We start from the raw sequence: 15,623 nt of genomic DNA, 5'->3' as shown, positions 1-15,623 counted from the left end.
GGCTTTTAGAACCACTTTGTCTTTTAATATTTAATGACCCAGATGAAGAACAGAAACCTCAGGACGGTGCAGAACGCGAGGCCAGCTGGCAGGCAGCCTGGGTTAAGGACTTGTCAGGGATAAAAGCATGTTCTCCACCAGCACTCAGCTGGGTCTGAGAGATGAAAACTTTATGGAGCTCAGCTTTCAGAACTCAAATACATCACATCAGTAATACGAAGCATCTTCATGGAGTGGAGAACAGAAGGACGTTCTCCAGGATGAGTGCTTTACTGCCTGCAATAGAACTGCCACGGCAGCACTGATGCTCTGCTCTCTGTAATGTCAGAGCACTCTCACTGACTGCTCACAAAGAGAGCGCAGCCCTAGAATGAAGGGGCCCATTAAGCTGTAAGATAGAAGACATCACCAAACAAACGACAAGGAGCTCCCACAAGCACTTGGGACTGAAAGGGGTCAAGCTCCTCACTGCAAATAAGAACCTCATCACTGGCCCAGTGCTTGGAAGAAGAGAATTATTTTCAGGGACAGCCACATGGCATTTGATTTCCACACAGTGACATAACTGCTTAACACACAACCTACAGAAGCCACTACTTCACATGCCAAATATTTCTTGCAAATTCAACAACTGGAATACAACCTGTGCAGTATCACTGGACCTTATCTGTGACCGTTTCCAACCCAAGTGAATTTATTTCCCATCAGCATGACTGGGAAAGGGCAACGCTTCCACTGTTGTTTCAGCCATGAAATGCTGTCACAATTGAACAAGTCAATACCATGGGAAAAGGTGTTTCACCAGAGGCCTAAAGACAGGAAGGATTAGCACAATAAAAAGGTGCCATAAAGGAAGGAGATTGTTTACCCATATCAGGAGATTCCAGGTTAGCAGGAGAAAGCTCCACCAAGGAGGGATCTCCAACCACAGACCCTCCCCAGGGCCAGTCAGCCCTTAAATGAGGTCTAAGAGAGTTGCAGCCAGGCTCCACCCTTTCCAGTCACACAGCTGAATTGCCTTCACCTTTGCTCCCGGGGCTGACTGGGTCCTTCCCCAGGTGCTCAATCAGTAGTTCAGGCTGCAACTCAACAGTTCCCATACAGAAGCTCATCCATGGGACCGCCATACTGGGTGAGAAATATACATTGCAAGCATCACAGTTTGTCATACAGGAACAGGGATCTGCAGCAGGAGCTGCTGTGAGGGTGCATGGGGGTTTCCCACAGCCCTGGTGCTGAGGGGATGGGGCTGCAGGAATATTGCTCCCCCTATGGAAAGCAATCAATACTCGTGTCAATAATGAAACATAAAATTTAAAGCATAGGAGAATGTATTGAACTTAATTCTTTAAAGTTACTGTAATTCTTAAGATAACAAAAATGCCAGACTGAAGAAATACTGAACACCAACTAATTATCAATGTCAAATAATACAAAGCTTTAGAAAAAGGAAAGTTGCATTTTAAGACCAGATCAGTATGCAATGATGAAGTGCACTTATGGGAGCTTTAAAATTCCAACACATCAGAACTTTGGGTTCTGTGCTGAAGTTCGGCTCCAGCACAGGCTGCTCCGTGCCCGACTCTCCCTCTCTCTTGCTGCAGAACACAAGTTGTCTTTAACAGCACGAGGCTCTCCCGTCCCGTTGCTCGCAGGCTGGAGGCTTCCCCTCAACGTGCTGCTCTGAAATAGCAGCAGCCGCACAGCTTCATTAGCAGCACAACGTACATTCCGTGATGCCCAATCGTGTGAAACAAAAAGCCATTGACATAAATCTTCCGCTAAATAGCAGGCTCTATTACCCAAGTATTTAAATAGAAATAGACTCCATTTCCCGCACAGCACAGAAAAAGAAGCGATATTACGAGTCTGCAAGCAGAGTAACGGCTGAGAGCCCCCGGCAGCGCCAGAACCCCGCGGGGATCACGGCACAGCCCCGACGTGGTGTCCGTGTGCCCGCTGCGAACGCTGCCACACCGAACTGGCGCTCCATCCCGGCTCCTCGCGTCGTGCGATCGAGCGAGGGCTTCCCCGGCTCGGTATGGCACAGAGGCAGGCAGCTCCTGCCGCGCTTAACGTGGGCTCACAGCCATCCCAGCTCCCCCCGCAGCCATCAGCCGTTCCCCTTCATCCCCGGCCGCAGCGCGGTGATGGCGGCCGCCGCAGAGGAACATCGCCCCCTGGCGGACACAGCCGTGTGAGTCCCACCGACGTTCGTTCCCCCTCCGGACGCCGCAGCTGCGGGGCGCTGCCCGGCTCGGTTCGGTTCAGTTCGGTTCGGACGCGGCCCGTCCGCTCCGGAGCAGCTCCACAGAGGGCGGCTGTAGACAGTCCCGCTGACATCAGACCCCGTCACTGCGAGTGGTTTCCAAACAAATCCTCGACAGCGAACCACAGAGCGACTGCCTTTAAGCCATCGGTACCACGGAAATGACACTTGTACCGCAGTTGTCGCTCAAGGGTGTTTCTCGACGACCACCAAGCCTGACCCCAGCCCATCCCCAGCACATGCACTAACCACGTCCCCAAGTGCCACAGCTCCACAGCTCTCAGACACCTCCTCAGTGCCCCAGCACCAGAAGTGGCAGCTCAGGGCTGAGCCCCACACCCAGACCACCCCGCAGCCCCCCAGCACAGCCACATTCTGCTGCATCCCACTGCTCACCGGAGCTGGAGCATCCCATCCTCCACCTGCAAAAACAGACAATTAAAGTCAGTCATTTCTGCTCTCATTTGGTTTTCCTGCGAATGTATCGATTGTTTTCCACAAGAAACAACAAACAGAATTGATTCCATTACTCATTATGCTGAATCCAGGGAATTAAGACCCCTCACGCCTCTCCTAATGGGAATGTGAGCAATCATTTATCAGAAACAGCACTTTTCATCCACAGCGATGTTTCTTAGAAGTTACTTGGGGGAAACAGCGGCCCTTTAACAGCAGCGCTGTGTTCAGCAGCAGAAAGAAATCACTGCAGGTTACACAGAACGATTTGTGTAAAAATGAAATATTTGGAAGCAGAGAAGGGCTGGTTTTACAGCAAAATCAAATGGAGCCCACATAAATCAAACTGACAGCTTCAAAGACTTGCAAAATATAATAACATTTAAATGCATAAATATCCCAGTTCTTTCTTTTTCATCTCCAAGGAAATGAAGTGGTGACACTGCAAAGTCAGCCGAACCTTTCCAGGTTCCTTCACGTTATGACTGTGTTGCAGACGTGGTGGTTGGGAAGAAAAGTGGCATTTTAAACAATATTCCAGCAGCAGAGGTGCGAATGATGCAGTTCAGGCAGTGCCAGGGGTGCAGGTGGGCAGGAGGGGATGGACACAGCCCTGCCCAGCAACCACCTGCTCTGACTTCGGGCTCTGAGAACAGCTGTGTCTCCCTGCAGCACTCCATGGTTCCACTTGCAGAACCCCGGCAGGAAGAACAAGAGCGGGAGTGCTGGAATCAGCTTTAACTGTGGGGTTTGAGTAACTATGGCAATCCCTCTCTTCAATCATACAGAGTTCCTGGTTAAAAGCAAGTGATGCACTTTGCTGGCACATAGAAATGAGGATTATTTTAACCTTTCTGCTCTGCGCCTCTGGCTGTCATAATTAGCCTCACTACTCACCTCCAACTGCCCTTCTTAAGTCCTATAGAAATTTAACACTGAAAACGGTTTCTATTCGCATTTCTATGCCGGCTCATATGTTCCACAATGAAATAAAGCAGCCTTCGTTCTCCCCTGACCTCCAGCTGCCAAGCACTCAAGAGAATCAGCGAAGGACAGCAGCCCCTGCCGTCTCTCCTAAGTTTGCTCAAAGGTTTCCAGTTCTGTTTCAGAGCACATCCACAGGCTGCCGTAGTGTGGCAGTGTAAGCCGGGCTGTCAGCGGGTGCGATGCCCGAGCGGGGAGATACAACCCAGGATTCCCACAGCAGGACAAGGGCAATAGAGTTCGGTTCTTCTGAAAGACAGACAGAGAGAGAGAAAGCAAGCCTTAAACGTATCTTTGCCATAGCCCTCTTCTAGAGTAATAAAAGAACAGCTGTAGATGATTAAGAGAAACAGAAGATTAATAAAAGCCTCCAGACTAAGCACACGTACAGAATTTCTGACACTTCAGCTCATGAGGAGGTTCGGATTTTTCCCAGGTAGGACTTTCACACAGAACATCTCGGTTCTCGTTAGAGGCCATAATGGCGCTGCAGGGACTCTCAGTGAGGAATTCGGCTCTGCGTCCGACCCAGCAGCCCCACATCACCGCCTTTATCTGCCGCCCACAGCCCGGCAGTGCTGCAGGGGGGTGGGGGCAAACAGCGGCCGAGGGCAGCGCAATCACTGAGCAGGAAAGCAGCGACCTTAGCAACGAGTGCTTGCATCAGCTCTGCTGTAAACGTCGAAGTATCAGGCAACAGCTCCGCCCGGGTGCTTTGTTCTCACCGCAGAGCTTTGATGCCGGCCCGCAGGGATCAAACGGCCACTGCGGGGCAGAGCGCTCCGGTCGCTTTCGGAGCCGCGCGGATTCCTCTGCCCTCAGTAACACCCGAAGGGCTGCGGTTATTCACAAGGCAGATCCCAGTGCGATAAACGGAGCAGACCGACTATCATCAGTTGGATTTTTATGTGCTTTGTTTGGAAATTTTATCAGTAGTACCCGCTGAGAAAATCCAGCTGTAGGTCCGTGCAGGTCCGAGGGCTATGAGAGCTATTGAGGGCTACGAGGGCTGTGAGGGCTTTCAGCCACTGAAGCAGTTAGGAGAAACCTCGCAGCCACCAGCAAACAGAAAGCTGGCACTGAGCCGTCCCGGCCGGGCCTGCAGCCTCAGCACAGCGCAGGTGGGCAATGCCGAGCTCATCAGTCTCACCGGTAATGTGCAACTTAATGCAGCCTTAGCGCTACTCATGAATATGCAGCGCAATGATTTAAGGCTTCGGGGGAAAAAAGCAAAACATCACATTTCCTCCATTTGCTTCCACCTCCCGAATCCCGTGTATTCTGCTCCACCAGGGGCAGCCTGCAAAGAACTCAGCATCACTGCTCCACCTTAACTAATTAAAGTTTACCTTCTGCAGATTACATCATGGGATTAATATTGGGCAACTGGAGTCCTGCTCGCTGCCAGCCCCATCCAGAAAAGTGCTGAGCAGCAGAGAGGGGAATTTCAGTTCAGCACTTCCTCATAAGCAGGCTAAAAGCTTATTCATTTCTAGTCGTAATAACAAATTGCTGCACATCTCTATAGCTCCTGATTTGGGAAAAGTTTTCAGTTTCCCCCATAAGCCAAACCCCAACAGAATTGTTGTGTCCATTAAAACAGACATAAGACTCAGCAAAATCTTCAGGAAAAGCTGTTCAGAGGTAATTACAAAAGATGGTGTGATGTTAACGTGTTCAGCAAATTAAAGCCCAGAGGAGGCACCGCTCTGTGCTGCTGTTGTGCAGACCCACACCCTGCACATTACAGCCCCAGCTGTGCCTGCTGCCGCTGCCTTCTGCTGCCATAGCAGTGCTGGAGGCACTGCCCCACGCTGAGCTCCCAGTACCAGCTGCAGTCCTGCAAGGTCTCAGCCCCCAGGTGCAGATCACATCACATCACCCCATGGGGCTGCACACAACACATTTGCAAAACAGGGCTCTGATTGAGCAAGCATGTGCAACAGACAAGAGGAAGAATGTGGAGCAGAGACGCTGTGTTCGTGTTTATGGTGAACTCAAGTCATGTACTTCTCCCATCTTCAAGAAGTTCCCACTGTAGCAGAGCTGCTTGAAGTGAAATAATGCAAAGCTCTGTCACGCAGCACAGACCTGGCAGGGCTGCACGCCGCTCTCATTGCAGGCTGGGCACCTTAGAGCCCTGTAGGATTCCTTGAATCTGTTTGCCAGCATCGAAAACTTGCTGCCATGGCACAGCGAGCAAGGAGCACAGCCTGATCCTTTGCACTGGGAGCAAGTGCGCTCAGCACCTCTTTCCTGCAACAGAAACATCATGAAAAATGCTGTTACTCTGCATCAGACATGAAGGTCGGTAAATACCTGGGCTGCTTTCAGCTTCTGCGGGGTCCTCCTGTGAGTGAGCCCTGAGCGAGGCTCCCCAGGCAGAGCATCCCAGGTGCTCCACGTTGAACACAGCAGGGTGGTTTTGGGTTGGCAAAGCTGCAGTGCTTTGTATTTACCCTGCATGACAACATTTGTTTTGTGGGATCAAACTGTGGTCAGATTAATTGGGGTTCTGACCAACAAAGAGTAACTCGTGAGAAAATAAGTGGAAGGTACAATCTTGTTTCAGCTGATATTCTGATATTAAAATTTTAGCCTGGGGAAGTCTCAGCCACACGGCAGCTGTGTTTGGCCTTATCGGGCTGCAGAAACTCAGGCTGCTCTCAGTGATGGAGGATGAAGCTCCACCACACTGCTGAATGTCAGTGACCTCTAAAGGAAAACCAGGCAGGAGGCACAGGGGGCACTGAAAGCAGAACAGCGATCGCTGGGGAGCTGGCTGTGCTGCTCAGTCACATCCAAAAGGAGAAAGGAGCAAAGCGATGCTTCTAACCCAAATTTAGCTGAAGTGACACATACTGACATAGATGGGGCTGGATGGGAACACTGAATGGTTTGACCAGAACCAGGAAACTCAAGTACTTCCAGTTTTCTCTTACCTGCATGTACTGGTTGCAGACAGCCTTCTTTTCCACATCCTTTCTATGTCCAGCACCAATTCTTTCTCTCCTTTCCCGGTACACGAAGGCCCAGTCGCTCACCCCCTCTGTCTGGATGATTCTTCTCATCAGCTCCCTCTGGTCCATTGGAGCACGGATGATTTTTAGGTTGTTGGTGTAGATGATGATCTGGCCAAAGTCAATAACTGGGGAAGCCTGTGAGAGCATCTTATCAGTGTCCCACCCATACAATACGCTCTGCAACACATTTTGGGTGGGGAAACCTTCCTGGGATGTTAATGCAGCTTTTGGTGGAATTTCCAGATTTAAATGGAAACTTTTCTTTGCAGTTTGTTAATGCTGACAAAGCATTCAGATGGGGTAAAACAATCTCATTATCTAATGCTAAGCTGTGCTCCTTACAGCCAGCCTAAATAGCCATCCATGGGGACACCTGCATTTGTATTCTTTTCTAATGGTTTTAAAACCAGCCTTTGTCCGATCACAGACATTTGAAAGCATCACTTTGCTTTCTTGATCATTCTTTCCCTCACCTTTCCCAGGTATCACATGGCAGTTACCACATCCTATTGCTTTACATACTCTTCATATTTCGCTCTCTGTAAGTATCCATGTCAAGAAGAGATGCTCTCCTAACAAAAGGCCATACCAGCCTCGCAGCACGATGGCTGTGCTGACAGCTGGGCATTACTGCCCCAGAACGGAGCCACAGGGGCTGTGAGCACTCACCTTGCCCACAGCATCAGGCATAGAGAGCTCATCTGCACAGCTGCAGAGTCCACACATACTGAGTGCACACCCATACAGAGCAGAACCAGCACTGGACAGCATGGTTACTGCAAGTACTTACAGTTAGGGAGACTGGGGAATGGAGATGAGCATTACCCAGGAATGAAGAACCAATTAATGGCATAGATAGGATCACATCAGTGCTCTTTCTTGGGCAAAAGAGATTCACGGTGGTTTGATATTTTTGGTTAAACCAGATGCCCAGGGTATTAGCTTGGTACAATCCAAGTATCAGCAAGTCAGGACTCCTACAAGCAAACCTGAAGCTTGATTTAGCACCAATAATTAGTAGGGGTCTTGATCCAAGACACAGTGTCATGGGCACAGCCCTTCTGCCAGCACAAGTCATGCAGCTCTAATGCTTGAAATGTAGCTAATTGGGATAATATCCACCTTACAGCTGACTGCTCTGGGTGCATCAGGGTTGTTCTGTACAGATACTGGGATACATGGAAATGTTTCATCTTACTCTACAAAACAGACAGATGCAATTCAATCTGGTGAGGACTGAGGATGAAGCGCAGAGCAGATGCTGCTGTGCTTACGGGACAAGGCTGTACGGGCACACATTTAAAACACTGCTAATAAAGTGGGCTACACCTGAAGGGATCCCCCGCGTGCAGACCCTGGGGCCGCATCACCACCCGCCCACAAAGACCCAGGGCTGAGGCCGGCACCACTCACCCCATAAAGCCCACTGCCAGCAGGGGGGCAGCCGGGGCTGCGCCCGTCCTCCCCGCAGCCGCTGCTCTGCGGCAGTCCCAGCGCGGGGCCGTCGGGTAGCACAGCGGGCTCAAAGCTGTGCCGCAGCCTCCGGGACTGCTCCACAGTCGGCGGCTCCAAAGCCTGCCCGTCCTCGTAGACCTGCTTCAGCACGCGGCCGCTGCACGCCGACGAGATTCGGAACCGCACTTTGCGGGGCCGCCCCTCGGGCCGCTGCCCGGGGTTCCGCTGGGGCTCATCCATGGCCGCGGCGCCGCGTTCGGCTCACAGAAAGCTCCCCAACCTCCCCACCGCACCATGTATAATTCAGGTTTCTCGTAGCTCCTCTCATCTTACAGCAAAACTGACACTGCTGCGTTAAATATTGATAGAAGTTCACAAAGAGAAAATGCCAAAATGCACGGCAGGTTCTGCAGAGCTCTGGTGGACGGGGACAGAACGAGGAATGCAGTGAGCAGGGCCACGGGACTGAACGGGGACCATCCGTGCTGCGAGGCTGTGCCCTGCAGTCAGCGCTGTCCCCATGTGTCGTCCTGCAGCTCCCCACCATTTCTGACAAGGCGAAATTCACAAAGACAAGTCCGCAGGAAATGCTATCCTCTCACTAATAGGAATTGTGAATAATTCCTCTTCCATTCCGCCTCTGAAACCCTGAGAGTACAAAGCTCCATTTCATTTGAATCCAAATGCGTTTCTCTGCAGGGTGGTGGAGATCCAATTAAGATTTCATCCCTTTTTGCTTTCAGCCGCGATTGGCAGTTCCTGCAGGCTTCGGGCTCCAGCCCCTCTCCACCAGAGCTCCCCCCAGGGGGCACAGGTGGGGCTGTGGGACAGCAGGAACAGCCCTGGGGAGCTGCAGCCCCCAGTCCTCCCCCAGCCCTACAGGGCTCCTCCCCACCAGGGCTTGCCCTTCCTTTTGCAAGGAAAGGAGAGGTGTATTTAGTACAAAATGCATCAGTGGAGCAGCTACTGGCAGCTCTCAGAGATCCTGACACCTGTTTATACCAAGCACACGCAGCAGGTGAAGGCTTCTCCTTTTCCAGCTTCAGCGTTTCAGTGCATTCCTGCTGCTGAAGGCAGCTGTGTTGACTGGAACCTGAGTAGAGCATCCTGCCTACATTCTGCCGAGGCTTATGGTTCACAGCTAGAGCTTTATAGCTCAACATTCTCAATACACCCATTTATTATGTTTATTAGGAGCTGGCCATGCAGCACCAGGATGGCTCAGAAGGCTCCTACAGCTCTCCCTCATGCTGTGCCATGGGCTTGCAGCAACATGCTCATGTGAGTGCAGCCGGGCACACCTCTGCATTCTCCAGCACCATACAGTGCCTGTGCCACCGCCCACCCCAACAGGAGGAGCTCACGTTGTGGGAGCTCTGATCTGCATCCATCAGACTGTGTTCTCTGCATGCACCTGGGAGTCCCATCTGCCCCTTCCCCTGAGTCGTCCTACGCCAAGCAGCCCCACAGCCCTGCTGTTCAAAGGCACAGCAGCAGCCCTAATTGCCACGAACCGCACTTCATAAGATACCTTAATTGGAGTTCATTTCCTTTTGATTAAAAGAACAATCAAACAGGAAACAAAGTTGAAAGCAGCGCTGAGAGCACAACTGCCACATCCACATCAGCAGCTGAGCAGAGCGGCTCCCATGTGCAGTTACGCACAGCACAGTCCCAGTGCCATGGAACCACAACAGGCCCAGATCTCCCAGAGTTCCTCCCAGGAGCAGCTCTGCAGCCACCAGCACTGTGGGCTGTTCCAGGCCCTGCTCACAGCACCACATTGGACCCCATCTTGCTGAAGGCACAACAATACTGCACACAACAGTGAGTTCACCAAGCTCCACAGTCTGCACTATCACTGGGTTATCCCGTTAGCCTTTTGTCCACTGGATTTAGGAGTGTGTCCTCCCAGCACACAGGCAGCCTGCTCCCCCTCTGCACACCAGGAAGCACCAGATGCTGTCGGAAGCGCACGGAAGGTTTGCAGAACAAAGGCAGACAGCCTTGCCCTGAGGAGTGTAGCGTGTTGCTTTAGGTCTACTGCAACAACACAGGATACGTATAAACAAGGACAGATAGAGAAGCGGTGGTGAACTGCACTGCATCCCTTTGAAGGCATGTTTCCACCTGCACGTTTTGCTGAGAAATGTTTTGTTGCACTTTGCTCATTTTCACTTCCTTGGAGCACTGAGGTGTTCCTCCTGAAGGTGCCAGCAGCAGCAGGGAGGGATGCACATGGCTGTGCACACAGGGATGGGCAGGGGCTGCAGCCTGGCTGTGTCCCACTGCCCGCATCACTCCTGCATTGCTGGGAGCAGCAGGCAGGAAGGCAACTGCAGCCAATGTTTAATGGAGCTGGAGGGGGCCCTGTGTGCTGAAGAGAACAGAGAAGACAGTGGCACTATCACAGTAAATATGGTGGTGAATGAGGAAATATTAGCATGCCACATTAACCATAACTGCCTGTGAGCAAGAGAAGGAAGCTGTCCTCCCTGTGTTGCTCCACAGGATCCCCACAGCAGGGGCAGTCCAGCCCCGCACCTCCTGGCAGCCTGCATAGCACTGTCAGAGCTGGGCTCAGCATGGCCCCATGCTCCCTATGGCTGCTCTCCATGTGTCTGTGCTGCAGGGACCACAGCACCACAGAATCACAGAATCACAGAATTACCCGGGTTGGAAGGGACCTCAAGGATCATGTAGTTCCAACCCCCCTGCCTAGCAGGGCCACCAAACATACACATTTACTAGATCAGGTTGCCCAGGGCCCCGTCCAACCTGGTCTTGAACACCTCCAAGGACGGGGCATCCACAACCTCACTGGGCAGCCTGTTCCAGGACCTAACCACCCTTCTAGTAAAGAACTTACCCCTAACATCCAACCTAAATCTTCCCTCCTTCAACTTAAAACCATTTCCCCTAGTCCTGCTATTATCAGCCCTTTTGAAGAGTTTACTCCCCTCCTGGATGTAAGTTCCCTTCAGGTACTGAAAGGCTGCAATGAGGTCACCCCGCAACCTTCTCTTCTCCAGGCTGAACAAACCCAACTCCCTCAGCCTGTCCTCATAGGGGAGGTGCTCCAGCCCCCTGATCATCTTTGTGGCCCTCCTCTGGACCCTTTCCAAAATCTCCATATCTTTTTTGTACTGAGGGCTCCACACCTGGACACAGTACTCCAGATGGGGCCTCACAAGAGCAGAGTAGAGAGGGACGATCACCTCCCTTATCCCTGCTGACCACCCCTCTCCTGATGGAGCCCAGGATCCCATTTGCTTTCCGGGCTGCCAGAGCGCACTGCTGGCTCATGTTAAGTTTCTCATCTATCAGGACCCCTAGGTCTTTTTCAGCCGAACTGCTCTCAAGGACAACTCCTCCCAGCCTGTACAGGTGCCTGGGGTTCTTCCGGCCCAAGTGCAAAACCTTGCACTTTGCCGTGTTGAACCTCATTAGGTTCACCCGAGCCCAGCTTTCCAGCCTGTCAAGGTCCCTCTGAATGGCATCTGTTCCCTCCACCGTATCAACTGCACCACTCAGCTTGGTGTCATCAACCACCACAACAGTTTCATTCCAGCACAGGCAAACCCTGTGCTACCAGAGGGGCACTTGCAAGCAGCATGGCAGCAGCTGCATCTGCCCTGAGCCCCACACACAGCATTTTCATGCACTGTTGAATAGACCCAGCGCAGCTCACTAGTGGCAGCAGAGCACTGAGCTGCCAGCTGTAGGGACCCAGCCATGCAAACAGCTGCCACTGCTCACTGTCACATAGTGGGACTGCCCCATCATTCTTCTTGCCCCAGGGAAAAGACATCCTCATCGCTCTGATCTCATAAAGCAAAGACAAACCTCTTCCTTTTTGTGTGTGCTCAATGCCAGCAAACCCCATAGCTGAACTGCATGAGGAGCAGCCTGCAAGCACCCAACATGCCAGAGCTGTAGCAGCACTCTTGGACAGGATGGGCATACCAAAACTGAAGCCAGGCTCCACTGCAACAAACAGGAGCATGCAGTTCACTTACAGAACCCTATTTCACCTCATTTCTCTCTTCTAATTACTACTGTGCTACGTGTACACAGCTACGTGTACGCTACGTGTGTGTTGAAAAAAGTTGTAGCATTTCAGTGATTCTGAGGAAGGGTGGCAAAAAAGGCAGGAACGGAGCTTTTATGTGTAGTAGGAGAACAAGTCAGCAGTGAGCCACAAAGCACTTCGGAGGCAGAGCTCCACAGTCCCTTGCTCATTAACCACCACTGCACAAGACCCCATGCTTCCAGGGGAGCCACACGAAGCTGCGCTGCTGGGACTGAGCTCATGGGGAGAGGAAGACAGAGACCTACAGCTCCTGCTAATGGTCTTAGCCCTGGGGACAGTGTGGGTGAAGGAAGAGCCCTGAACACACACAAAAATCCTGAAGTCACAAATAAACAAAACCCAGGAAAGAGTGCTTTGAAGAGGGAAATTTCCAGGGCTGGGGCTCTGCCACGGGCAGCAAACCCCTCCGGCCACTGAGAGCTGTGCAGCAAAGCCAGGGCTCAGAAAAGGCAGAACACATGCAGCAAATGGCAGAACAGCAAGCACAGCACAGAAGAAAGTAGTGCTGCCCTACAAGTACCTCCAGAAACACAGTGGCTGCAACCAGAAAGCTCTGGTGTTCCATCACCAGGGACAGGTGTGCAGCTGAGCCGGCGTGGCCCCAGGCAGTGCTGCTGAGTGACCCCCATGCCCAGCTCCTACCCTCCAGAAGCCCATATCAAACAGCCAAGCTCAGCTCCAGTCACAGCAGCACAGAGCAGGGCCACACACCCTTCATAAGGCAGGGCATATCCCCAGATCCCCTCCCAGTACTGTGCTCACCAGACATTTATAACCCATCCACTGCTGTCCCGCCGGCCAGGAACACCTGGGAGCACTGAGGGAGAGCAATAGCACTGCTCCTGGCAGCACTATTTAATGAGGTAACCAAACCCTGACTTTGTCTGCAGTCAGCTCTGTGTGAAGAGCAGCTGAGAAGCACTCAAAGCAACATTCAAAGGCCTTTTGGGCTGGTGCTCAGGACCATTGCTACTTGAAAGCTTTTATTTCTTTTCATCTTTAAAAATAAAAATCACCCCCTGCAGACTCGGCCCTTATCAGGTAGGTGGCAGGCAGCAGGCTTAGTGCTCCCAGTTCCGTGTCCCTTTGCTGTACTATGGGCACAAACAGCATGGCAGAGCGAGGCAGAGCTACATGGACATGGTGCTGCAGGGATAGAGCTCCATCAGCAGCTCCTTGGGCCCCCCACACTCTCCCCTCCCCAAGAGCATCTCCAGTCTCAGACCATGAAGCCATCATCACGTTGACAGCCTGCAGGCCTGGCTCTGTCCTCTCACCCTGCTCCACAATTTCTCACCTGGCTCCACGTTCCCCACCCAGCTCTATCCCCAGTAATGCTGCCCAGCACAGGGCACACACAGCAGCGTGAGTGGCATCAGAGCAGTGTGTGGGGACGTGGCCACCGTGGTGACCTCATCCCCAAGCAGGGCTGGGGGGCTGCTCGCCTCCTCCGCAGGCACTGAGCCATGCGCTGTGCCTGGGCTGTGGGTGGCAGGAGGACAAGCTGTTAGTGTGAGAGCTATAATTTGCAGCTGCTTGCAAGTGGCACCCCCTCTCCCTGCCCTCCAGGATCTAAAAACAGCATGAAGGGTCCCTCATTTCCTGGAGGAGGAGGCATGTGGCACCCACCCGCGCTGTATATGGTGACAGCAGCTTTTTATAAACCTCACAAGGTGCTGCAGCCTGTGCTCTACTGCTTGCACATGCTGTGACCCTGCACATTGCTGTGGCCCCACTGACTGCAGCCTGGAGCTGACCTGGGCTTCTGTATGTTACTGCCTCACAGTCATGAGAACACAAAATGGTCAGCAGAGTTACAGTATGAGAAATTCAAAGCTGATGGAAGGAAATGGTGTTTCCATACTTTTCCTCCTCTGGGACTGCAGCTCCTGCAGATGGGCACACACAGCCTCTCTGTGCTGTTCCTCCTGAGTGTCCCTTGCTGGTTCCCAGCACTGCATGGTTCTCTGCCAGCACCAGTGCTGAGCACACGTTCAGAGTAATGGAGCCACAGAGAAGAATCACGTGTCCACATCCAGCCCAGAGCTAATTACAGCATCAGCACCAAGCACAGACTGCTAAAATGAAAGGGAAGGACCAGCAACTTCGCAGCTCTGCCTTTGTGCTTTAACCCCAGTTATGAGACATGCTGCAAGGAAGAGACAGATGATAGAGCTCTGTGGGACAGTCTGAACACTGAGAAGCTGGAAAGCTGCACAGCCCAGCCCCAGACTGGGCACTGGTCTGCTGAGTGGCCTCATCCTTGAGTTCCTCCATGCAAAGGGGGGGGTGACACTCAGCCCAAGGAGTGTTCCATGGCTGAATTAGCATTAGGAGAGCACTTTGAAGATTTAAGGAGTTGTATAATGCTAAGTGCTGGAATCATCCATTTTTTATGTTGCAGCAAAGCCTAAGGGCTGCAGCCAGGATCAGAGCCTCTCTGCACCAGGCAGGGCAGCTGGAAACTCCTGGGCGGGAGAGCGGCCACCCCTGCCTGAAAGGCTCTTTGTGCACAGCAGGCAGGGAGCTGTGTGGACACTACTGGGGGCAAAGAAAGAGCTGCCCCAAGCTGCAGCATGTGGCTGCACTCTCAGATTGCCAGCACTGTACCTGCTTTCAACAGACTTGTTTCACTCAGGAGAAAGAAGAGAAGCCCTCGGAGAGCCCCCAAATACTGGAGCTGACCCCTGGCACCCAGCAGCCGGCTTCTGCCCCGACCTCGAGGGCCAACACAGATAGAACCCAGTGGGAGCACAGCTGGGACTGGCCAGGATGTGGTCAGGACACAGCTGGGATGTGCCTGGGATGCGTCTGGGGCCAGCGGGGATGCAGGGCAGCAGTGAGTCACCCGTGCCTGTGCAGCACCCACAGATTTCCATGGAAATCCACCATGGGCAGCAGAAGTGTGCGGTAAGGTATGCAACCTTCTCACAGGAGCTTCCAGTCACACCCATTGACCACAACTAGTTCAAATCAGGTCTTAGGAAAAGTTGAAAGAATTTTTAAAGGACTCGAGAACAAATTGCATCTGAGAACAGCACTACCTGTGAGCACAAACTTAGCTGCTCAGCTTCAACCCCATCAGTTCCCAACTGCGGTATTTTGTAATTCATTTCCAGTCAGATGGAAACACACCATGTGTGTATGAACTGCAGCACAGAAATAGAAAAGAATATGTAAAAAACAAAAACAAAAAAAAAAGAACACGACAAAAAACAAACTTCCAAACCTGTTCTCAGTGCGGCTCATGTCACACGCTGCATTCTAAAGCAGCAGCCCAACACATGATGTTGATCTCAACGTCATTCATTACAAAGCGTGCACTGTCAGCCAAGCGCCAATC

The 15,623-nt window shown here is 52.2% G+C and overlaps 1 protein-coding gene across 2 annotated transcripts; it reads right to left on the bottom strand.

Moving 5' to 3' along the window:
* Window positions 1-1,313: 1,313 nt before the first annotated feature.
* On the bottom strand, window positions 1,314-8,553 carry GRXCR2 (glutaredoxin and cysteine rich domain containing 2). Of its 2 annotated transcripts, XR_014935394.1 has the most exons (5): window positions 8,146-8,553; window positions 6,652-6,867; window positions 4,099-5,965; window positions 3,623-3,958; window positions 1,314-2,691 (listed from the first exon to the last, which is right to left on the bottom strand). XR_014935394.1 is itself a non-coding variant. In XM_015875461.3 (3 exons), the coding sequence occupies exons 1-3, from the start codon at window positions 8,425-8,427 to the stop codon at window positions 5,786-5,788; spliced, it is 678 nt and encodes a 225-aa protein (XP_015730947.1). In that variant the 5' UTR covers window positions 8,428-8,553; the 3' UTR covers window positions 1,314-5,785. The 2 variants fall into 2 exon arrangements, 1 of the variants encoding a protein (XP_015730947.1); XM_015875461.3 differs by having other exon boundaries at window positions 1,314-5,965.
* Between the last annotated feature and the right edge of the window lie 7,070 nt (window positions 8,554-15,623).

Source organism: Coturnix japonica, chromosome 18 (genome assembly GCF_054131305.1).
Source record: "Coturnix japonica strain WE chromosome 18, WE-NBRP24, whole genome shotgun sequence".
In the NCBI taxonomy this organism is placed as follows: Eukaryota; Metazoa; Chordata; class Aves; order Galliformes; family Phasianidae; genus Coturnix; species Coturnix japonica.
This window is presented reverse-complemented; position numbering and strand designations above follow the sequence as displayed.

Excerpts from the sequence above, each read along its gene's own strand:
- GRXCR2 (XM_015875461.3), bottom strand. The coding sequence starts at position 8,427 with ATGGATGAGCCCCAGCGGAACCCCGGGCAGCGGCCCGAGGGGCGGCCC. Across the intron at positions 6,868-8,145 it reads CTGGCAGTGGGCTTTATGGG|GCTTCCCCAGTTATTGACTT; the intron begins GTGAGTGGTGCC and ends ATGCTCTCACAG. Across the intron at positions 5,966-6,651 it reads TCTGCAACCAGTACATGCAG|GAAAGAGGTGCTGAGCGCAC; the intron begins GTAAGAGAAAAC and ends TTTCTGTTGCAG.